This window comes from Coregonus lavaretus, assembly GCF_964263955.1.
Source record: "Coregonus lavaretus genome assembly, chromosome: 12".
Lineage (NCBI taxonomy): Eukaryota > Metazoa > Chordata > Actinopteri > Salmoniformes > Salmonidae > Coregonus > Coregonus lavaretus.
In genome coordinates this window covers 31368636-31394255 of record NC_139999.1, presented here as the reverse complement: position 1 = coordinate 31394255, position 25620 = coordinate 31368636, and the positions used below count along the sequence as shown (strand labels likewise).

The window sequence follows — 25620 nt, the reverse complement described above, 5'->3', positions numbered from 1 at the left end:
AAAAGTCTGTATTTTTTATTGATTAGTTGTGCTATAGATGCTCAATAAGTATCTGCGGCAAAGATTAAGAATTCCATGTCTACAACAGAGGCAACCACATCACTTGGAGACAAGTCTCTCAGGAAATTTGAAATTATTTGTTTGACAAAACCGAGCAAAGACGAATTATGACGCTTACAATTATGTAATTGTCCCTGTACTAAATCTAAACTATCATAGAGCACAATAGGAATGGAGTCTTTTTGTAGGCACTAACTCTGCCATGGCTCGTTGGCCAAAGCTTATGGGGAAATTAATAGAGTTTTTGTAGGATTTTGGGATAAACACTGAAAATAAGTATGTAAATATGTTTTTATAATATAATATGCCATTTAGCAGATGCTTTTATCCAAGGCGACTTACAGTCATGCGTGCATACATTTATTTATTTTTGTGTATGGGTGGTCCCGGGGATCGAACCCACTACCCTGGCGTTACAAGCGCCGTGCTCTACCAGCTGAGCTACAGAGGACCACATAATATGTTTTGTTCTATGAGTTCATCTTCATCAGCAAATGTCACTTTTTGGAACATTTAAGCATTTATGTAATCAAAAAAGCACTTAAAGGCTTCATAATTCATAAAGGTCACGTTAACTGACCGATATTATCTCAGAACAAAACGTATAAGATCTCCAATGCCTGTGTTAACCTCAGAAATTATTTTAGGCTTTTATCCCAAAACCCTATTCTTTCCCCATAAATTTTCCCCATAAGAATGGCTGAAGGAACCAGAGGTAACGCATGTCCAGTTTTTAGGACTACAAGCTGGCGCGCACCTATTGATGGTCTTTACTGACTTTACAGAGGATCATCTTGACCCCTGACCTTACAGTCTTTGCAGAAGTCAAAATCAGTGTGGAGCTGAACCAAGGCTGAAATTCTCTGACCAAGGTAGAATTGCCAAGGTCCCTAATAGAACAAGTCTGAGAAGCAGAGTAGAAAATAAACGATGTGAACAAAGGAGAAGAGGTCCTCCCATCCACACACAACATCTTAGGAGTCTACCAGTCCAGTATAATCAGTCTACCTTTCATCGTACTAAACAATAACTAAAAAAGACCACAATTATGAGGGGATTATTTTTTAAATAAAATACAGTCTATGGGGGATACAATTAGACCATAGGTTCAGATATTATACCAATGTGTTCATATCAGAGGTTTGATGCCCCAGCACCCCTATTATAGCCTGAGTACCAGTCTCTTTAGTGAACATTCCACTCCTTGCCACTCCTTGTCATTGCGAAAGAGACTGGCCATAGGGCAATCTCAATGTTCAATATGCAGCCGGATTTATGGCGCAGTTGCTGATTGGTAGTTGGAAACAACATTCATATTTTCTATGACCATGTTATGGGACATGGGATGCGCAAATTTGGCGCAATATAGAATTTTAAGAACAACAACAAACAATACCGTTATAACCTGCTGCGGTAATCCCCTTGCAAGAAGGCAATGTCATCTTGTTCAACGTGGCTAGAGCGGACTCCATAATGAGAGAGAAATAATGATACGGAAAATATTAGCCTACAAGATTCAATCAAGCTACGTTTGCATCAGTTGCATCCCATTAATGAGAGGAAAGAACAGCAAAACTGGCACCTGTCATCATTCATTGCCAGTGGTGATTTTAGCATGTAAATCTTGGTGGGGCAAAAAAGAAAATGTAGATGCATGCCAGCAAAGCCACTACACAACACAACACTAAACAAAAAATTAATTGCACTATAACGGTGACAAACGGTGCCCACAAACTGTTAGGGCCTACATAAAGCTGTCCCAACAGCAGTCCCAATACCTTACCACTGCTACACCTGGCTATCAGCGGAGCCTTGTCTGGCAACGAAAAAGTTAATTCAGCCTCATTTACTGCCTTTAAAAAAACATAGCTGATATGGCTGACTTGCTTAAACAAATGTGGTTTCTATTGACAATTGAGATGTACAAACTATGGCATAAGGGGACGACAAGCGGATAAGAGGCAATCCGTAATTTTGATTAAGACATTAATGAGTGAGCTAAGACGGACGTAGTCAATATAACTTTTGAAATGTACAGCGACAGAATTCAGAACATGGGCTGTTCTTACAGTATTCTCCCTGTACACCAAGTCAGAACCATAGGATAAATAAAGGGGGCATATAAGTAGACAATGAAAGCTCTTACAATATTCGATGATGACATTTCTCTAAAACAGGCTATAGCCTACATGTGCACCACCAAGTCAGAACAGTAGGCTAAATTATTAGGGTGAGGCACATGGGCTACTAACAGCTTACTACACAATTTACACTTAGTATTACTTTCTTAGCTACAGTATACATATCTCCCTGGCATTATACATAATTTATGCAGCAGCATACAATAAATTTTTGGACTCACCTTGTTGTGCTGTGCTCACTTGAACAGGAAGGTGGCGTGGCGGTCCTTCGTGGGCAAATATTGTCATCAAACTTTGTCATCAAAGTCTGCCATTCTCTGGATTTATGGTGCTTTCAAGACAACTGGGAACTCTGAGAAAAAACAAGGTTGAATCATGATGACGTCAGTGATCTTCAGGTCGGAGCTCTAGAAAGAGGCTTGAGTTCCCGACTTGCAATTCTGAGTTGGATGACCGTTCAAAACGTATTTTCCCAGTCGGAGCTCGTTCCCAGTTGTCTTGAACTCACTGAAGTCTGAGACTTCCCAGTTCAGAGTTTCCAGTGGTTTTGAGTGCGACTGAAGTCATGCTGGATTGACAGCATGGCCAATGTTGAATGTTTATCCTTTTAAGCTTGGAAAAGAGACCCTTAAACCCAGACTTGGACCACACACCCACTCCACTGAATAACAGACTAGTGATTGCTTTGCAATGCTTGCAGTTAGCCACTGATTTCTTCCAAACCACTAATTGTTGAATTTGCGATTTCCAACTTGTTGTGTAATGTTTATGTCCAATGGCCGATGAGCACGATACGTTTTATCTATAATTTCTCTTCATTATTTCTCTTCATATGACAAGGATTGAAAAGAATTTGCCAGTAGATTATCGACTTGATTCATGATGATAACTGCTAGCTTGCTAGCTAAGCTTTTGAAAGTATGATGTTGACATGATCAGTCCAATCAAAGCTACGGTAGATATAACGTGATTTGATGTAATTTTATCTGTGACCAATGACCTTGAGCCTTCTTGGATGGGCACTTCTAATGTAACTCTATGGCAGCACCCAAGGGGCTTGAATTTTCGAGCTCTACCTGTAGATTTTGCAGTGATGTAGTGTCCCCATGAGTGACAGAACACTGAGCCAATCATGGTGCAACTAGAAAGCATTACCGACCCCTATGCTCCATAATTTCCGCTGGCTGCCCCAACACCACAGAAAGCACTGAGCTAAACTGAAACACCTGCTTTTTGGAGCTGCCTTACTCAAGAAAGGATAAAAGAGACCAAGTTTGTACGTGGCTTTATTTACTCAATAATTTTGTTTTGTTTTAACATTGTTTGCAAACTGATATGTGACACATATTAATGCCAAAATAACATGCAAAACAGGTTGGGCTCACCTGCCCTGAATGACGGGTCGCCACTCGCAACTGTTCCTTGCACATATGCCCAATCCCGCCCCTTACCCTAAACTCCCAACCTTACCCTCCCCATACACTGATACATCTCACTCTTTCCCTTCTTTGAGCCCACCCGTCTCTTTACTCATGTTTTGTTTAGTCCGATGTTTTGTTTTGACTCCGATGTTGTTTTTCTTTTTCATTTCTATAATTGTAAAGCGACTTGGGTCCTTGAAAAGCGCTATATAAATCCAATGTATTAGTATTATTAGTATTATTATATGCTGCTGATTAACACGACGTGCTTACATTTTTACAATTTGTTATGCACATTTCAGTTATATTTGTCCCTTTTCTCTTATTAAAAGATGGAGTCCAGACGGGCTACTTTAGGAAACTTTGTGAATGGACATAGAGAGAATTAGCACACTCACACACACCATAAAAGGCCCCTTCAATCAAAGCCACAAGCGCACCTCAGACACACGCAAATCACATTTCACCTTTCCTAAAAACGTAGGCCTATTCAAAACCTAGGCTCACCTTCAAATATTGGTCCATTACAGCATAGCCTAATGTTAAAATAACAATGTTGCCTATCAAATTAATTGATAAGGAAAGTTTGAAGGGGGGAGAGAGAGACAGCTATAGTATTACTAGAGACGTTGTTTATATAATTATTATCCCAGCATGTGCCTTCCAGAGTAAGATTTGCACGGGTTTCGTTTTTCCATACTGCCCCCTGTAATTCTTTATACCATTGAGTCTATGATAGAAGCCTTGTGGTTTATTCTAGGCGTGAAGATATTTCATGTCTAGATGATAAAAGGCTACAATGATCACTCGTGCTTGGCTGCCAAATGTATAGGTGCCCCTATAGGACTAATATTTAAATTTAGGAAATGTGATCCTAATGATTATTTTAGCGATCCAAGTTAGACGTCCCTCCTAATGAAAAGGCCCACAATCCTGCTGATGTGAGCTGCTGGACAGCGCACTTGCACTTGATATGCGTTCATGGATGAGAAAGTGAATTTACATTTACAAAAATGAGATCAGTGGGGAATGGGATTCCCTGCTTTGCGATCTGTTGCCTACGTCAACAGCCTGGGTTTCATTAAAGAGGCGTAGTCAGTATACTTTTTTATTGCATATTTAATTAAAGTGCATCGCATTTGGCGATGTTAAACTTAAATTCATTTCGTCAGACAAAAATATGTATTTTGTCTCTGGCTTGCATAGGTGGTGGTTGCCTAAATTCACTGTAGTAGGCTAGGCCTAATATATAGGCTAGCATAAGAATGGTGGAATAATAGCCCAGCCTATTAATTAACTTTGCTCTTGCTCGTTTACAGCGAACTGGCGGGGAAGTTTGAATGGATGAGCTTCTCTGGTGTGATGTGATCACATTGGCTGGTGGTAAAAATGCAATAAATGTAAATCCTCTGTTCTCCCCACGCCCAACATGTTTACAATGAAATATATTCCGTTAGAATGCCCAATGTTAGAATGTTTCCAATCAAATGTATGAATTAAGTTTGAACGTTTTCTTATCAGTCTAATTTGCATAAACATTGTGATTTCATTTAAGGACAAAAGGATTGACAGCCGTCCCATATAGATTGCAAAATAGTTGGGAAGAGATTTTTGACGTACCGATCCCATGGCATAGTGTTTATGAACTGATACGCAAAACGACACCGGATTCAAAACTTAGAATCTTTCAATTTAAATTATTATATAAAATTCTTGCTACCAATATAATGTTATTTATATGGGGGATACAATCTTCCCAGCTCTGCAGATTTTGCTGCTAAGAGATAGAATCATTAGATCATTTGTTTTGGTACTGTCCATTTGTAGCTGGTTTTTGGACACAGGTCCAGGAATGGCTAAAGGATTGCAATATTTACCTGGAGCTAACCTTGCAGATAGCATTACTGGGTGATCTGAAAAGTCATAGTCAATCGATCAATAGTATAATAATACTTTTAGCAAAAATGTTTATTTTCAATTTACAATCTGTAGAAACAATCAGAATAGAAAGGTTCAGAACGTTTGTAAAACATCACAGTACAGTTGAAAAATATATGGCAAATAGAAATCCTATATGGATGGTGTTAAGAGATAGATGGGTGGTGTTGAATGGAGTTGAAGGATGGGACTAATAACAACTAACAACAACTAATAACAAGATAACTAATAATGTAAGCATACTGTGTCCATAATAAGTATATAGGTTGTAGGTTGGGAGCTTTTGTGAAAGAGCACAGTTAGAAAGATATGGCATATAGAAGCAAACCGGATGGACATCATGAAAATGATCGGAGAGGTTGAGAGTAGAAGAAGTTCAGGAGAAAAAACAAACAAAATATAATTATTGTAAAATTGACTGTGTCCATAAAATGTATATAGTAAGTATAAGCTGGAAGTAGAGGCCTAAGCATTGTTGTTCACTAGTTTACTCCAATTAGGGAAAGGGTGGTGGGGTTGGAAAGTAATAAAGGGTAATATATTTTAAAAAAGGATATGTATGTGTATGTATGTATGTATGTATGTATGTATGTATGTATGTATGTATGTATGTATGTATGTATGTAAGTGTATGTATATGTATGTATGTATGTATGTATGTATGTACAGTGGGGAAAAAAAGTATTTAGTCAGCCACCAATTGTGCAAGTTCTCCCACTTAAAAAGATGAGAGAGGCCTGTAATTTTCATCATAGGTACACGTCAACTATGACAGACAAATTGAGAAAGAAAAATCCAGAAAATCACATTGTAGGATTTTTTATGAATTTATTTGCAAATTATGGTGGAAAATAAGTATTTGGTCACCTACAAACAAGCAAGTTTCTGGCTCTCACAGACCTGTAACATCTTCTTTAAGAGGCTCCTCTGTCCTCCACTCGTTACCTGTATTAATGGCACCTGTTTGAACTTGTTATCAGTATAAAAGACACCTGTCCACAACCTCAAACAGTCACACTCCAAACTCCACTATGGCCAAGACCAAAGAGCTGTCAAAGGACACCAGAAACAAAATTGTAGACCTGCACCAGGCTGGGAAGACTGAATCTGCAATGGGTAAGCAGGTTGGTTTGAAGAAATCAACTGTGGGAGCAATTATTAGGAAATGGAAGACATACAAGACCACTGATAATCTCCCTCGATCTGGGGCTCCACGCAAGATCTCACCCCGTGGGGTCAAAATGATCACAAGAACGGTGCGCAAAAATCCCACAACCACACGGGGGGACCTAGTGAATGACCTGCAGAGAGCTGGGACCAAAGTAACAAAGCCTACCATCAGTAACACACTACGCCGCCAGGGACTCAAATCCTGCAGTGCCAGACGTGTCCCCCTGCTTAAGCCAGTACATGTCCAGGCCCGTCTGAAGTTTGCTAGAGTGCATTTGGATGATCCAGAAGAGGATTGGGAGAATGTCATATGGTCAGATGAAACCAAAATAGAACTTTTTGGTAAAAACTCAACTCGTCGTGTTTGGAGGACAAAGAATGCTGAGTTGCATCCAAAGAACACCATACCTACTGTGAAGCATGGGGGTGGAAACATCATGCTTTTGGGCTGTTTTTCTACAAAGGGACCAGGACGACTGATCCGTGTAAAGGAAAGAATGAATGGGGCCATGTATTGTGAGATTTTGAGTGAAAACCTCCTTCCATCAGCAAGGGCATTGAAGATGAAACGTGGCTGGGTGTTTCAGCATGACAATGATCCCAAACACACCACCCGGGCAACGAAGGAGTGGCTTCGTAAGAAGCATTTCAAGGTCCTGGAGTGGCCTAGCCAGTCTCCAGATCTCAACCCCATAGAAAATCTTTGGAGGGAGTTGAAAGTCCGTGTTGCCCAGCGACAGCCCCAAAACATCACTGCTCTAGAGGAGATCTGCATGGAGGAATGGGCCAAAATACCAGCAACAGTGTGTGAAAACCTTGTGAAGACTTACAGAAAACGTTTGACCTGTGTCATTGCCAACAAAGGGTATATAACAAAGTATTGAGAAACTTTTGTTATTGACCAAATACTTATTTTCCACCATAATTTGCAAATAAATTCATTAAAAATCCTACAATGTGATTTTCTGGATTTTTTTTTCTCATTTTGTCTGTCATAGTTGACGTGTACCTATGATGAAAATTACAGGCCTCTCTCATCTTTTTAAGTGGGAGAACTTGCACAATTGGTGGCTGACTAAATACTTTTTTCCCCCACTGTATGTATGTATGTATATGTGTGTATGTACAGTGAGGGAAAAAAGTATTTTATCCCCTGCTGATTTTGTACGTTTGCCCACTGACAAAGACATGATCAGTCTATAATTTTAATGGTAGGTTTATTTGAACAGTGAGAGACAGAATAACAACAACAAAATCCAGAAAAACACATGTCAAAAATGTTATAAATTGATTTGCATTTTAATGAGGGAAATAAGTATTTGACCCCCTCTCAATCAGAAAGATTTCTGGCTCCCAGGTGTATTTTATACAGGTAACGAGCTGAGATTAGGAGCACACTCTTAAAGGGAGTGCTCCTAATGTCAGCTTGTTACCTGTATAAAAGACACCTGTCCACAGAAGCAATCAATCAATCAGATTCCAAACTCTCCACCATGGCCAAGACCAAAGAGCTCTCCAAGGGTGTCAGGGACAAGATTGTAGACCTACACAAGGCTGGAATGGGCTACAAGACCATCGCCAAGCAGCTTGTTGAAAAGGTGACAACAGTTGGTGCGATTATTCGCAAATGGAAGAAACACAAAAGAACTGTCAATCTCCCTCGGCCTGGGGCTCCATGCAAGATCTCACTTCGTGGAGTTGCAATGATCATGAGAACGGTGAGGAATCAGCCCAGAACTACACGGGATGATCTTGTCAATGATCTCAAGGCAGCTGGGACCATAGTCACCAAGAAAGCAATTGGTAACACACTATGCCGTGAAGGACTGAAATCCTGCAGCGCCCGCAAGGTCCCCCTGCTCAAGAAAGCACATATACATGCCCATCTGAAGTTTGCCAATGAACATCTGAATGATTCAGAGGAGAACTGGGTGAAAGTGTTGTAGTCAGATGAGACCAAAATCAAGGTCTTTGGCATCAACTCAACTCGCCGTGTTTGGAGGAGGAGGAATGCTCCCTATGTCCACATTTGACTCATTTCTCTCTGCCTCCTTCTTTCCACTCCTCTCCTCTTTTGACCTCACCCTCTCACCGTCCCCCCCTACTCACAAGGCAGGCAATACGCTTGACCTCATCTTCACTAGATGCTGCTCCTCTACTAATCTCACTGCAACTCCCCTCCATGTCTCCGACCACTACTTTGTTTCCTTTTCTCTCTCGCTCTCCTCCCACACTACTCACTCTGCCCCTACACAGATGGTAATGCGCCGCCGCAACCTTCGCTCTCTCTCTCCCACTACTCTCTCCTCTTCCATCCTATCATCTCTTCCCTCTGCTCAATCCTTCTCCCTCCAATCTCCTGATTCTGCCTCCTCAACCCTCCTCTCCTCCCTTTCTGCATCCTTTGACTCTCTGTGTCCCCTATCCTCCCGGCCGGCTCGGTCCTCCCCTCCAGCTCCGTGGCTTGATGACTCATTGCGAGACCACAGAACTGAGCTCCGGGCAGCGGAGCGGAAATGGAAGAAAACTAAACTCCCTGCCGACCTGGCATCTTTTCACTCCCTCCTCTCTACATTTTCTTCATCTGTTTCTGCTGCTAAGGCCACCTTCTACCACTCTAAATTCCAAGCATCTGCCTCTAACCCTAGGAAGCTCTTTGCCACATTTTCCTCCCTCCTGAATCCTCCCCCCCCCCCCCCCCCCCTCCTCTCTCTCTGTGGATGACTTCGTCAACCACTTTGAAAAGAAGGTTGACGACATCCGATCCTCGTTTGTTAAGTCTAATGACACTGCTGGTCCTGCTCACACTGCCCTACCCTATGCTTTGACTTCTTTCTCCCCTCTCTCTCCAGATAAAATCCTGCGACTTGTGACTGCAGGCCGCCCAACAACCTGCCCGCTTGACCCAATCCCCTCCTCCCTTCTCCAGACCATCTCCGGTGACCTTCTCCCCTACCTCACCTCGCTGATCAACTCATCCTTGACCGCTGGCCATGTCCCTTCCGTCTTCAAGAGAGCGAGAGTTGCTCCCCTTCTCAAAAAACCAACACTCGACCCCACTGATGTCAACAACTACAGACCAGTATCCCTTCTTTCTTTTCTTTCCAAAACTATTGAGCGTGCCGTCTTTAGCCAACTCTCTTGCTATCTCTCTCAGAATGACCTTCTTGATCCTAACCAATCAGGTTTCAGGACTGGTCATTCAACTGAGACTGCTCTTCTCTGTGTCACGGAGACTCTCCGCACTGCTAAAGCTAACTCTCTCTCCTCTGCTCTTGTCCTTCTAGACCTGTCTGCTGCCTTTGATACTGTGAACCATCAGATCCTCCTCTCCACCCTCTCCGAGCTGGGCATCTCCGGCGCGGCTCACTCCTGGATTGCGTCCTACCTGACCGGTCGCTCCTACCAAGTGGCGTGGCGAGAAGCTGTCTCCGCACCACGTGCTCTCACCACTGGTGTCCCCCAGGGCTCAGTTCTAGGCCCTCTCCTTTTCTCCCTATACACCAAGTCACTTGGCTCTGTCATATCCTCACATGGCCTTTCCTATCACTGCTACGCTGACGATACACAACTAATCTTCTCCTTTCCCCCTTCTGATAACCAGGTGGCGAATCGCATCTCTGCATGTCTGGCAGACATATCAGTATGGATGACGGATCACCACCTCAAGCTGAACCCTGGCAAGACGGAGCTGCTCTTCCTCCTGGGGAAGGACTGCCCGTTCCATGATCTCGCCATCACGGTTGACAACTCCGCTGTGTCCTCCTCCCAGAGTGCGAAGAGCCTAGGCGTGACCCTGGACAACACCCTGTCGTTCTCCGCCAACATCAAGGCGGTGACCCGCTCCTGCAGGTTCATGCTCTACAACATTCGGAGAGTACGACCCTGCCTTACACAGGAAGCGGCACAGGTCCTAATCCAGGCACTTGTCATCTCCCGTCTGGACTACTGCAACTCGCTGTTGGCTGGCCTCCCTGCCTGTGCCATTAAACCCCTACAACTCATCCAGAATGCCGCAGCCCGTCTGGTGTTCAACCTTCCCAAGTTCTCTCACGTCACCCCCCTCCTCCGCACACTCCACTGGCTTCCAGTTGAAGCTCGCATCCGCTACAAGACCATGGTGCTTGCCTATGGAGCAGTGAGGGGAACGGCACCTCTGTACCTTCAGGCTCTGATCAGTCCCTACACCCAAACGAGGGCATTGCGTTCATCCACCTCTGGCCTGCTGGCTCCCCTTCCTCTGCGGTAGCATAGCTCCCGCTCAGCCCAGTCAAAACTGTTCGCTGCTCTGGCACCCCAATGGTGGAACAAGCTCCCTCACGACGCCAGGACAGCGGAGTCACTCACCACCTTCCGGAGACATTTGAAACCCCACCTCTTTAAGGAATACCTGGGATAGGATAAAGTATTCCTTCTAACCCCCCCCCCCCCCAAATTGTAAAGTGGTTATCCCACTGGCTATAGGGTGAACGCACCAATTTGTGAGTCGCTCTGGCTAAGAGCGTCTGCTAAATGACGTTAATGTGCCCTTGAGCAAGGCACTTAACCCTAATTGCTCCTGTAAGTCGCTCTGGATAAGAGCGTCTGCTAAATGACTAAAATGTAAATGTAAATGTAAACACCATCCCCACCGTCAAACATGGAGGTGGAAACATTATGCTTTGGGGGTGTTTTTCTGCTAAGGGGACAGGACAACTTCACCGCATCAAAGGGACGATGGACGGGGGCCATGTACCGTCAAATCTTGGGTGAGAACCTCCTTCCCTCAGCCAGGGCATTGAAAATGGGTTGTGGATGGGTATTCCAGCATGACAATGACCCAAAACACACGGCCAAGGCAACAAAGGAGTGGCTCAAGAAGAAGCACATTAAAGTCCTGGAGTGGCCTAGCCAGTCTCCAGACCTTAATCCCATAGAAAATCTGTGGAGGGAGCTGAAGGTTCGAGTTGCCAAACGTCAGCCTCGAAACCTTAATGATTTGGAGAAGATCTGCAAAGAGGAGTGGAACAAAATCCCTCCTGAGATGTGTGAAAACCTGGTGGCCAACTACAAGAAACGTCTGACCTCTGTGATTGCCAACAAGGGTTTTGCCACCAAGTACTAAGTCATGTTTTGCAGAGGGGTCAAATACTTATTTCCCTCATTAAAATGCAAATCAATTTATAACATTTTTGACATGTGTTTTTCTGGATTTTGTTGTTGTTATTCTGTCTCTCACTGTTCAAATAAACCTACCATTAAAATTATAGACTGATCATGTTTTGTCAGTGGGCAAACGTACAAAATCAGCAGGGGATCAAATACTTTTTTCCCTCACTGTATGTATGTATGTGTGTATATATGTGTATGTATATATGAAAAATGTATGCACTCACTAATTGTAAGTCGCTCTGGATAAGAGAGTTTGCTAAATGACTAAAAATGTTTTAAAAAATAAAAATATTTATTTAAAAACATGGGGGATTGGATGATAGCTGTGAGGGTTATCTAATCAGGATCAAATCCACTGTTCTCCTCGAGCTCATTAATGGTAGAATGTTCATAATTTGAAGATTGCCAAAAGGCCAGTCTCATTGTCAATGACAAGGAGTGGCAAGGATGACAAGGAGTGGCAAGGAATGGAATGTTAGCTAAATGGACCGGTACCCAGGCTAACCCTATTACCCCTTCTCACGCTTTCTTCACGGTCATGCGCAATCAGAAGGAAGTACTGTTAGTGGGGGCAATCGCAGTCTCTCGCGCTTCCGGGGGAGTGCCAATCATTCCAAGGCATCTTTCTCGTCGTTCAGTTCAGGCTATTAGTCCAGCTAAAGTTTCACAAACATACCTCGGGAAGAAGTCCGTCGTGAGAAGAACATTTGGTGGTTTACTTCGCTATCTTACAGGATCAAGCAAGGACGAGACAGTGAATGGAATATGGACTGTGTAAGTAGCTTACACTGCGAGCAACGTTCAAGCTGACATATTAGCTAGCTAGCTAGCAAGAACAACTTCGTTATCTGTTGTGTTTCGTAACTAGCCAGCGAACCAAGCTAGTTAGTAGTGGCTAGCTAACGTTAATTAGTTGCGTCCTTGTTGTGTTGTCACATTTCAGTCAGTAACGTTCGCTTTCTAGCGCTAACTAATTTACATCATGGCTACTTTACATACCAAATTGGTGGCCATCGTTGGCTATTGAGATTGTCAAGTCCTAGTTATCATAATTCATGTCAGATAGGTTCAGAAGTTTAGTCTTATTCTACCTCGCTAGGTTAGCTAACGTTGGGTAGCTATCGTGTTAGCTAACGTTGGGTAGCTATCGTGTTAGCTAACGTTACATTGACAGCAGGAACTGAACTGTCTAGTAACGTTATCCTAGCTAGTGTGATCCAGCTAAGCCGGTTGTTGGCCAACGTTACCTTTCTGTCCAAAGGTTCTTATATCTAAATGCGACAAGGACAGTTAGGCAATGACTCCCACGTGTTTGTTATATATTGGGTTAGGAAGAGCAAACAAACATGATTGAACCACTTTCAAACAGCAGTATGTTCGCTAGTTTTTATTCCTGATACAACGCAGGTGATGATTAGCCAAGACTAACACATGGATGGTGATATAAAAAACTCTGGGTTCTTGTTGAGGAAACATAAGTGATTTAATTTCCTTGGCATTTTGCAGCAACTACACTGAGCAAAAATATAAACGCAACATGCAACAATTTCAAAGATTTTACTGAGTTACAGTTCATATAAGGAAATCTGTCAATTGAAATAAATTCATTAGGCCCTAATCTATGGATTAAACATGACTGGGAATATGGATATGCATCTGTTGGTCACACATACCCATACAAAAGGTAGGGGCGTGGATCAGAAAACCAGTCAGTATCTAGTGTGACCACCATTTGCCTCATGCAGCGAGACACTTCACCTTAACATAGTTGTTCAGGCTGTTGATTGTGGCCTGTGGAATGTTGTCCCAGTCCTCTTCAATGGCTGTGCTAAATTCCTGGATATTGGCGAGAAATGGTACACGCTGTCATACATCCCAAACATGCTCAATGGGTGACATGTCTGGTTAGTATGCAGGCCATGGAAGAACTGGGCTATTTTCAGCTTCCTGGAATTGTGTACAGATCCTTGCGACATGGGGCTGTGCATTATCATGCTGAAACATGAGATGATGGCGGCGGATGAATGGCACGACAGTGGGCCTCAGGATCTCATCACGTTATCTCTGTGCATTTAAATTGCCAGCGATAAAATGCAATTGTGTTCATTGTCTGTAGCTTATGCATGTGCATACCATAACCCCACCGCCACCATGGGGGACTCTGTTTACAACGTTGACATCAGCAAACCGCTCGCACACACAACACCATACACGCTGTTTGCCATCTGCTCGGTACAGTTGAAACCGGGATTCATCTGTGAAGAGCACACTTCTCCAGTGTGTCAGTTGCATCGAAGGTGAGCATTTAACAACTGAACTGCAGTCAGGTCAAGACCCTGGTGAGGACAACTGTGCAGAAATTATTTGGTTGTGCAAACACACAGTTTCATCAGCTGTCCGGGTGGCTGGTCTCAGACGATCCCGCAGGTGAAGAAGCCGAATGTGGAGGTCCTGGGCTGGCATGGTTACACGTGGTCTGGGGTTGTGAGGCTGGTTGGACGTACTGCCATATTCTCTAAAATGACGTTGGAGGTGGCTTATGGTAGAGAAATTAACATTAAATTATCTGGCAACTGCTCTGGTGGACATTCCTGCAGTCAGAATGCCAATTGCACGCTCCGTCAAAACTTGAGACATCTGTGGCATTGTGTTGTGACAAAACTGCACATTGTAATGGCCTTTTGTTGCCCCCAACACAAGGTGCACCTGTGTAATGATGCTGTTTAATCAGCTTCTTGATATGCCACACCTGTCAGGTGGATGGATTATTTTGGCTCACTAACAGGGATGTAAATAAATGTGTGCACCAAATTTGAAAGAAATAAGCCTTTTGTGCGTATGGAACATTTCTGGGATCTTTTATTTCAGCTCATGAAACATGGGACTGACACTACATGTTGCTTTTATATTTTTGTTCAGTGTAGTTGAAATGAATCAATGAACCTATACTCTGACTCTCTTTCAGATTCCACTTTCTGTTGATGATGTGGATTGTAAAAAGGAGCCACTTCTAGAAGGTAAAGAACCTTATTTTACTGTTAATGGATAGCATAGCTATTTATCCTTTCATTGCTGTCTATTAGGACAGCAATGGAAGCATAAATAGCTAGGCTATGCATGATGGCTATGCATGATGGGGAGAAATTGTTAAATGGATAATCCAACTTAGAAATGAAACGTGACGTGCTATGTCATCATAAGGTTCTCGTCAATGGAGATGGGGGGGATAACAAACTATCACATTTCATAACGCTTTTAAAACAATTACCTGCACTCCAGATCGCCAAATCAGCCAAAAGATGGTATGGGCATGCTTGTCTAGAACACACATCCATCTGTCTATCATCATGACAAAGTATATATTTAGCTGACAACTAAACAGTGAAACAAATTATTCAGCTCATTTTTCCTTCAAGGTTCATCGCGCAATGCGTTTTTCCTCCTCCCAGCTCGTCCTCTCGTCTTGAAAACTCGACCCTAGGCAACACAGTGGCTATGGTCTGGTTTCAATTATGGACTCTTTTGGCATAGAGGAACTACGTCTAGGGTCAGGTTTTCAAGACTACTCGTCCTCTAGCCTGATTGCCTTCTCTGTTCAGCTATTACATTCCACTCCTTGCCAGTCCTGTCATTTGCCAAAGAGACTGGGCGTTCGGCAGTTTTCAAATATTAACATTCTATCATTAATAATTTCGATGAAGGTCCAAAGATTTGATCCTGATTTGATAACCCTCACAGCTATCATCCAATCACAATGTTTATGCAAATTAGACTGATAGGAAAATGTTCTAACTTAATTCATACATTTGATTGGAAACATTCTAACATTGGTCATTTAATTGTAAACATAAACATTAGGCGCGGGGAGAACAGAGGATTCCCGTTTATTGCATTTCTACCACCAGCCAATGTGATCACATAACACCAGAAAAGCTCTCACCATTCAAACTTCCCTGCCAGTTCATTGTGAACACTGTAATCTATTTTATATGCAGCAAGCAAGAGCAAGGTGCTACTTTCCTCGACTATACATGTATATTTTTTTATTGCTCAAAATAAGGGACCAAACTATATTGCTACTTCTGGGACACACATTGGGCTTGGCTACTGGTTCAAGAGCTATGAGAGGAATACCGAAAGGATGGAAGAGAGAGAGAGGCCAGTGGACATGCCAGCAGTGATGCATGAATTGCACAAGAAGGGAACAGTGAAGACCAAGATGTGTAAAATTAGAAGTTAATAGGCAGAGCTATTAATCCACTGTTCGTATGCTAGCCCATACAGTTCCTTCAGAAACGATTCACACCCCTTGACTTATTCCACATTTTGTGTTACAGCCTGAATTAAAAATGTATTAAATAGATTTTGTTTCTCACCAATCTACACACATACCCCATAATGACAAAGTGAAAACATGTTTTTAGACATTTTTGCGAATGTATTGAAAATGAAATACAGATATCTAATTTACATAAGTATTTATACCCCTGAGTCAGTACTTTGTAGAAGCACCTTTGGCGGCGATTATAGCTTTGAGTCGTCTTGGGTATGTCTGTGTCAGCTTTGCATATCTGGATTTGGGGATTTTCTCCTGTTCTTCCTTGCAGATTTTCTCAAGCTCTTAAATTAGATGCGGAGCGGCGGTGAACAGTTATCTTCACAGATTTTCAATAGGATTCAAGTAGGGGCTTTGGCTGGGCCACTCAAGGTCTTTCACATTCTTGTTCTGAAGCTATTCCAGCGTTGCTTTGGCTTAATGCTTGGGATAATTGTCCTATTGGAACGTAAATCTTCGCTTCAGTCTAAGGTCGTTTGCACTCTGAAGCAGGTTCTCATCAAGGATTTACCTGTATTTGGCTCCAATCATTGTTCGCGCTATCCTTACCAGTCTCCCAGTCCCTGCTGCTGAAAAGCCCCCCCAAAGCATGATGCTGCCACCACCATGCTTCACAGTAGGGATGGTGTTAGATGGGTGATGAGCTGTGCCTGGTTTTCTCCAGACTTAGCGCTTTGCATTCAGGCCAAAGAGTTAAATTTGTCTCATCAGACCACATAATCTTTTGCCTTATGCTCAGGCGTTGTCAGAGGAAGGCCCTAAAAATTGTCAAAGACTCCAGCCACCATAGTCATAGACTGTTCTCTCTGCTACCGCACGGCAAGCGGTACCGGAGCGCCAAGTCTAGGTCCAAGAAGCTTCAAAACAGCTTCTACCCCCAAGCCATAAGACTCCTGAACATCTAATCAAATGGCTACCCAGACTATTTGCCTTCTGACAAGAGATTGACTGCAGTAGGTCAACAGTATTGTTTATTGTTGTTCTTAAAATTCAAATTCTATATTGCGCCACATTTGTGTGCACCCCATGTTCCATAAAGTTGTCATGGAAATATTGTTTCCAACTACCAATCAGCAACTGCACCGTAAATCCGGCAGCATATTGAACGTTGAAATTGCCTAAATGCCAGTTGCAAATGATAGGAGTGGAATGTAAGTTAAAAAGACTGGTACCCAGACTAGTCCTCCTCGCACTGTGTTTCTGTGAGAAAGGGTCATTGCCATAGCAATCTAGACCAGGGGATCCAAAATCATTTTCACTTGGGTCCCCCTTCCAGCATTGGGGAACATCCTGTGCCCCACGCACTGCGTCTATTTCTATGGGCACAAGCACTGTTCATGACAGACTCTTCACACCCCTCTTCTTGGTGGAGAGATTCTGCCATTTTAAAGCTAATTTCTTGCAATTCTACACGTTTTGCCATGTCTCGTGTGTTCATGTGATATTTGAGTGACTCAAACATTACAACAAAATCAATGGGCTAGAAAATCTATCTAAAAAAAGTTAGTGGACATGGGCTAGTTGATCAAATCAAATCAAATCAAATTTTATTGGTCACATGCGCCGAATACAACAGGTGCAGACATTGCAGTGAAATGCTTACTTACAGCCCTTAACCAACAGTGCATTTATTTTAAACAAAAAAAGTAAGAATAAAACAACAACAAAAAAGTGTTGAGAAAAAAAGAGCAGAAGTAAAATAAAGTGACAGTAGGGAGGCTATATATACAGTAAAATAAAGTGACAGTAGGGAGGCTATATATACAGGGGGGTACCGTTGCAGAGTCAATGTGCGGGGGCACCGGCTAGTTGAGGTAGTTGAGGTAATATGTACTGGATAGTGCAGTTTGTTTCTGTGATTTTACAGCTAGCTAGCTACTTCACATGCTGATATTGACTTTGGTATTATTGTGTGTAGCTATGTTAGCTAGCCAGCTTGACCAGAGAGAGAGAGCATTGCATTGTGTGTTTTGTAGTTGACTTAGCTGCAACAGATCTCCACAACTATTTTGATGTTGCTTCCAATTTTATTATAACGGCAAAATGAAACCTATGTTCACCAAAAAAATTCTCATATATTAGTTATTCAACACTCATAGGAATGAGTGGTTTTGGATGGATTCATTTATTTATTTATTTATTTTTAGATTTTTATTTTATATACAGTGGGGAGAACAAGTATTTGATACACTGCCGATTTTGCAGGTTTTCCTACTTACAAAGCATGTAGAGGTCTGTAATTTTTATCATAGGTACACTTCAACTGTGAGAGATGGAATCTAAAACAAAAATCCAGAAAATCACATTGTATGATTTTTAAGTAATTAATTTGCATTTTATTGCATGACATAAGTATTTGATACATCAGAAAAGCAGAACTTAATATTTGGTACAGAAACCTTTGTTTGCAATTACAGAGATCATACGTTTCCTGTAGGTCTTGACCAGGTTTGCACACAAAGCAGCAGGGATTTTGGCCCACTCCTCCATACAGACCTTCTCCAGATCCTTCAGGTTTCGGGGCTGTCGCTGGGCAATATGGACTTTCAGCTCCCTCCAAAGATTTTCTATTGGGTTCAGGTCTGGAGACTGGCTAGGCCACTCCAGGACCTTGAGATGCTTCTTACGGAGCCACTGCTTAGTTGCCCTGGCTGTGTGTTTCGTGTCGTTGTCATGCTGGAAGACCCAGCAAAGACCCATCTTCAATGCTCTTACTGAGGGAAGGAGGTTATTGGCCAAGATCTCGCGATACATGGCCCCATCCATCCTCCCCTCAATACGGTGCAGTCGTCCTGTCCCCTTTGCAGAAAAGCATCCCCAAAGAATGATGTTTCCACCTCCATGCTTCACGGTTGGGATGGTGTTCTTGGGGTTGTACTCATCCTTCTTCTTCCTCCAAACACGGCGAGTGGAGTTTAGACCAAAAAGCTATATTTTTGTCTCATCAGACCACATGACCTTCTCCCATTCCTCCTCTGGATCATCCAGATGGTCATTGGCAAACTTCAGACGGGCCTGGACATGCGCTGGCTTGAGCAGGGGGACCTTGCGTGCGCTGCAGGATTTTAATCCATGACGGCGTAGTATGTTACTAATGGTTTCCTTTGAGACTGTGGTCCCAGCTCTCTTCAGGTCATTGACCAGGTCCTGCCTTGTAGTTGTGGGCTGATCCCTCACCTTCCTCATGATCATTGATGCCCCACGAGGTGAGATCTTGCGTGGAGCCCCAGACCGAGGGTGATTGACCGTCATCTTGAACTTCTTCCATTTTCTAATAATTGCTGATCAAATACTTATGTCATGCAATAAAATGCAAATTAATTACTTAAAAATCATACAATGTGATTTTCTGGATTTTTGTTTTAGATTCCGTCTCTCACAGTTGAAGTGTACCTATGATAAAAATTACAGACCTCTACATGCTTGTTCTCCCCACTGTATATATAAAATTGTAAATGCATATAATGAATGGACAGTAAATTGAACCTGTTTCCCCCTCCTCCTCATTCTCCACAGACTCTGAATATAATGTCTACACCCGGTTTATGAAGTCTCATCGGTGCTATGACCTGGTCCCTACCAGCTCCAAGTTGGTGGTGTTCGATACTTCACTGCAGGCAAGACCACATCCAGCTTTTAACTCTTTCCTGTCAAATGAATCTAGACCCAAGATGCTGCTTTGTGTTTATGTGTATAACTGTGTTAATCTCTCCGTAGGTAAAGAAGGCATTTTTCGCTCTGGTGTCCAATGGGGTGAGAGCAGCACCACTCTGGGACTGTAAGAAGCAGTGTTTTGTAGGTAAGAAGACAGTCCATCAACTTCTGTTGCCTGGGCTTTTGGGAGATTTCAAAATGCACAATGAGTAGAGTTGACTCTGTTCTCCTGCTGATCTCTCACTGCAGGTATGCTTACCATCACAGACTTCATCAACATCCTCCATCGCTACTACAAGTCTCCTTTGGTAAGGCCTGTCCTAGCTTTCAGCCTTCCCTTGTCTTCCACAGTTTCTACATTTGCTTGTTTATAGCATACCCTATCTCAATTTCACATTTTAATCATATCAGTGGTGGTGGAGGTTGGAAAGGTGCGACAAGTGATTTGCAGCACTTATATCCTATCTAATGAACAGTTGACCTTCATGCCTCTCACTACCCTTGCTCTGTTAGTCAGCATTTTCACCTGTTTTAATGTTTCAGGTGCAGATATATGAGCTGGAGGAGCACAAGATAGAGACGTGGAGAGGTAAGAGCATTCATTAAGTGTTTAATAATAAGTGACTAATCATCTACTGGCAGAAGGCTAACTAGTGCCTATTCTGTTCTCCTTCACCATAGAAGTCTACCTTCAAGACTCCTTCAAGCCCCTAGTCAGCATATCCCCGAATGAAAGGTAGGTCTACTGCCATGGTGAGGGTTGTCTCTGAACAGTTGGTCCAAGCAGCCTGAGCTCAATTCGGTTACTGACTGGCATTGGTTGTCTGAATGGGCCCTGATACTGCCACAAAGGTGTTTTTAATTTCCCCTTTCTCCCTCCCTGTTTCAGTCTGTATGATGCAGTGTCGTCTCTGCTGAAGAATAAGATCCACAGACTGCCTGTGATCGACCCTCTGACAGGGAACACTCTCTACATCCTCACTCACAAGAGGATCCTCAAGTTCCTCAAGCTCTTTGTGAGTCTCTTTTGTGATCTCTTTCACCACGTTTTATCACCCGCTGTTCCTTGACATCTCAATGTCTCATTCTCAGCAGTAAAGAAGGCAAGACAAGCAGTTCTAGGACTGTAGGCCTTGTTAATGAAATCCACACCCCAATGTTTATTGATTCTGGAGTTAGGTAAAATACTGTGTTTAATTTCTGTGTGATTTTTCAAGCCACTTACATTAGTGGAACCTTGTGTGTTATTATTCCCAGATATCGGAGATGCCGAAACCTGCTTTCTTAGGCCAGACTCTAGAGGAGCTGGGCATCGGAACATTCCATAAGATTGCAGTGGTGCGTTCTGACACACCTCTTTACACAGCACTTGGCATCTTTGTGGAGCAGAGAGTGTCTGCCCTGCCTGTCGTCGATGACAATGGTGAATAAGGGGGGACAGTTTGTTGAATGAAGGGTTAAATATGATTTCTGACCCTGCTATGGTATGTAGTACTCATGTGCTCGTGTGTCTCTCTCTCACACACAGGACGAGTGGTGGACATTTACTCCAAATTTGATGTCATTGTAAGTACCGGACAGCTGTGCTACCAATGAGCCATATTTAAACAGTATAGTCACTGGTCAGCAGAAAATATTGTCGTTTTAGCTCATTGTGGGTGTTTGAGAGATGGGCAAAGAGAGGAAACAAAGACAGTAGGAGACAGTAACCAGAATTGTCTGTATCCTTGTGCGTTGAGTATATTATAAAGGCAAGGAATTCAATGCAGACCAGAGTAAGGCTCTCCTGTTCTAGATCAATGGGTATCTTATCCAGTGGGCCAGCAGTATACAGAGCCTGTGGGCTGTTATCGACCAGCGGACTGACAGGTTTATTAACCATCAGCCTGGGGAAACGGGAGCACGTGGGCTCACTGCACTGGACTCAATTAACCCATAGATGACAGTATGTGTCTGTCTTTGTGTGTTTTCATCTCTGCTATCCAAATATAGTACTGAACACAAGCAGCATTGAGAAGTAATAATGTCCCCCACACAGAACCTAGCAGCAGAGAAGACGTACAACAACCTGGACGTGACTGTGACCAAAGCCCTGCAGCACCGCTCTCAGTATTTTGAGGGAGTGCTCACCTGCAGTACACACGATACGCTGGAGTCCATCATCAACAGACTGGTGGAGGCAGAGGTGAGAGAGATGGAGACGCCTGTGTATACAAATTGTATTACTGTTTGGGTCCACAGTTTAAACAGTTTCTTGGGAGTTAGTCAATGTCAATACAAGTAGTACATACAATCATAATGTAAAATATACACCAGTGCTGAGATCTAACCTTGCCATTACTAAGTCAACATAACCTTACTTGAAGGTGGAAAAACTGATAAAGCCTTTAGTTTGTGTAACCTATGGTTTGTGTTTCTCTCTTCTCTCTCTCAGGTGCACAGGCTGGTGGTGGTTGATGAGCAGGAGGTGGTGAAGGGGATCGTCTCTCTCTCCGACATCCTCCAGGCACTGGTGCTCACTAATGGAGACGGAGACAAGGGTAAACACAAACCTGCTCTATGCACTGACCTTGATGAATCAAATGAAAACAATGTGAATGTCATTACGTTTCAACTCAGTCCCTGGGAGGCAATGTCTTACCTGTTCATTGTTTTGTCGTTTTAAAGGATTTAAATAATTTTCAAGGTGAACTAAAGAGATTCATCTGGTGTTTGTATTTCAGGAACTGCTTGAGGGAGTGATGAAGGGAGACTCCTCCAAAAAGATGAGGAAGGATAGAGAGGAGGAGGATCCTGGAGGAGAGGAAGAAAGAGGAGTGATGTGGGAGAGGGAAAGATAGGAATCTGTCAACATATTCCCTCCTGTACAAATGTACGTCTTGAACACGAGGATCTCGTTCTCTCTCTGCACAAAAATGTGAATTCCATTGACTTTCTCAATTCAGAAATATAGACACATACAGTACCAAGCGACACTTTAAACCAAGCCAAAACCCAAGCAACATAACATACCCAAACAAGAAGCAGGACCAGGTTTGGCCAATGGAGTGGAGCTTTATGTCCATTGTTCACTCTGGGCGGCCCAACACAACCTAGTCTCTCTCCTCTCGGTGCAGGTGGTGGACCTATACAGTACAGGAATGATGTCTAATTATGTGAAGGGGATCAATTATCCACTTCTCAGACAAATCCATTCCCTACCCGTTCTCTCACATTTTGTCTGTAGAGACACTGGAGAGAGGAGTCTGTTACTTTCCACCCTGGCTCTTAACTGAGCAGCATTCCTTTTCCCATCATCCTTATAGGGCTGGAGTCTATAAAGCACAACTAGCCAATCATGGATCACAAGGTCATGTATGTCACAGAGGAACTATATATATTAGTACTGGAAGCTACCATAGCAACTCCGCTGTTTTGGTTACAGTAGGTGAAGTCTGGAATGTCCGAGATGGAACTGCTGTAGATGTCATTAGTTTTATTTCTTATATATCGATTCAAAACCACCGACTATTTATGTAATTGCGTGTTGTTTCTGATTTGGCATAGCGTACATTTCAGAATGTTTTCTTATTTCCTCTTCAGTTTGTAAAGTGCTCATGTGAATTGGAGTGTTTTTATGGTTGTGTTCAGTGTGTCCTTGTTTGACTTGACACTCACATTTTCTGACCAGAAGACTGGAGAAATGGTTGTGGCAGTAACATGAGTCTGTGTTTTTAGGGTTTGCTTAGCGTTGTTCCTCAAAATCCTTCTAGAGCTAGATGAGATTATTTTGCCTTTAAGTTTTACTCATTTCCCAACAAGATTTCTTTAGAAAGTTTTCAACAACATGCAGTGTGAGCGTGTGGATTGATCATGATGGATTCGGTCACTTTTGCTTGTGAACCATTGCCTGTCTTATGATTGGATATTCTGAGTGCTTCTGAGATATTCATCCTGATTGTGTTGGGGGTATATCGTTGAAGCAGTAGACATTTTGGACAGTCCCTTTTTTGTCATGACTTTATTCCATTATCACCTTGTTATAGGATTCCATTTTAGCCATTCATTACTAAAAGTGATTTCCTTCTCCTTTTTACATTCTCAGAGGGCAAACCATGTATGAAAGGGACTTTCTTGGGCCATTGACTCAGTACATTTTCAAGGTATGAATAAGATGTACAAGTATGTAAATGCAGTTTTTTCTACTAATGTGAATTGAAATGGTAATTTAATGCATGAGCAATAAATATTGTTTCTCTTACATGGTACTGTTTTTCTGTAGTTTTCTGTCGTTTGTTTTACATATGTACTTTTGAATGTGTTTTGTCTTGGTGGAGCAGTAGGGTTGATGTGTAACTGTGGGTGTAGGTCAGCTGGAGGATGTGGGAAGAGCAGGATGTGATGCAACACTAACTTACGGTAATGGGATGACTGCTGTGTTGACCACACATTTATGTGAACATGAATCGGGATAGACATTAAACTAGAACTTTGCTTCTGATTTGAATGAGTGGTTGGAAGATGCATACACCAAGGCTCTAATGGAAATAGTTTTTGCATTCGGTGTACATACTGGTATGTGTGAGTAAAATAAACAGACAAACAACTTAGGAAAACTGTTGTATTTATTACTCTAGGCTATATAATAGTACCTATATACATGATTGGAAACAAAACCGTGAAAACCTTTTCAGGACTAAAAAGCTTGATTTTTGTCCAGATGTCTGGACAGAGACCTGGGTGTTCATAATTCAGTGCTTCATTAAACACTCCATAGTGCAATACAACAGCATTTCATCTTGTCATACTCCCCCTTAATAACAGTGTGTGCTCAAAACAAGGCCATAGAGACGCATCCCAACCATGGCCTATGACATTTACATAGGATTTCTCTCTGACCAAAGATGGACAATCTCACCACCCATCTGCCTAACGGTATGCAGACAAACACCCAGGTCCCGCCTCCCACTCATAGCCATAAACATAAGCAACCACATTTTCAGGAAGAATATGAACATGTACACACGCCGTGTCCTCTTGGACATCTCCCAATAACTATAAAAAACAAATCAATATACAGTACAGGTGAGCATGACATGATCATAAACTAACAAATAAAATAAATACAGGTCATACATACAGTATTTCCTGTGGAACAGCAGTGATAAGTATCAGTAGTATTTATTTTTTCACAAGGTTAAACCCCAATCTTTTTGTGCTACAGCCACACTGAATAAGCACCCTTAACAGAGGGTCTGGTGAATCCTCACCAAATATGAGGAACTGTAATTAAAACACTTAATGAACATATTAACACCCTCTGCTTTCACTGGTGTAATCTGCAGTAAAACAGTGAGGGGTTTTGAGAACTTGAACGGTTTGGTTGTGCTGCTGTGGAGTTAGTAATGCACACATTGGCCCTGCAGAGCCTTTTCTAGGAACTCACAGCAAACTGGCAGGATTAAGAACACAAGGAAGGATGCTTTACAGCCGCAGTACCTTTTGAGTTAGTGGTCAACAAAATAAAATAAAGCGACAATTTTAACAGTACATATTGTTTTCCTGAAAACATTCATTGTGATAAGATTTGACATGAGATGAATCATCATACATTATACAAACTATTTACAATTTGCATATCAAGGACATAAAATAGATGGAGTAGAATTGAAGAATATGGAGAGGAATATTGACTCAAAATTAAATACTGTTCTATAGTAATGTGAGACATCAAATAGGAGGGACTCAGTATGCACTTTCAATGACAGTG

General features: G+C 42.5%; 1 protein-coding gene across 1 annotated transcript; it reads left to right on the top strand.

Annotated features, from left to right (window-relative positions):
• Positions 1-12470: 12470 nt before the first annotated feature.
• On the top strand, positions 12471-24111 carry LOC311138577 (5'-AMP-activated protein kinase subunit gamma-1-like). Its single transcript, XM_084173326.1, has 13 exons — positions 12471-12655; positions 14847-14898; positions 19734-19834; positions 19935-20016; positions 20121-20179; positions 20415-20460; positions 20553-20607; positions 20761-20887; positions 21129-21294; positions 21400-21437; positions 21910-22056; positions 22306-22411; positions 22595-24111. The coding sequence occupies exons 1-13, from the start codon at positions 12647-12649 to the stop codon at positions 22603-22605; spliced, it is 999 nt and encodes a 332-aa protein (XP_084029452.1). The 5' UTR covers positions 12471-12646; the 3' UTR covers positions 22606-24111.
• Positions 24112-25620: the final 1509 nt, after the last annotated feature.

Bases quoted from the DNA above. Each gene is read 5' to 3' on its own strand.
- LOC311138577 (XM_084173326.1), top strand. The intron at 19,835-19,934 runs GCAAGACCACAT...ATCTCTCCGTAG, and splicing joins TGTTCGATACTTCACTGCAG to GTAAAGAAGGCATTTTTCGC. The intron at 20,017-20,120 runs GTAAGAAGACAG...CTCTCACTGCAG, and splicing joins TAAGAAGCAGTGTTTTGTAG to GTATGCTTACCATCACAGAC.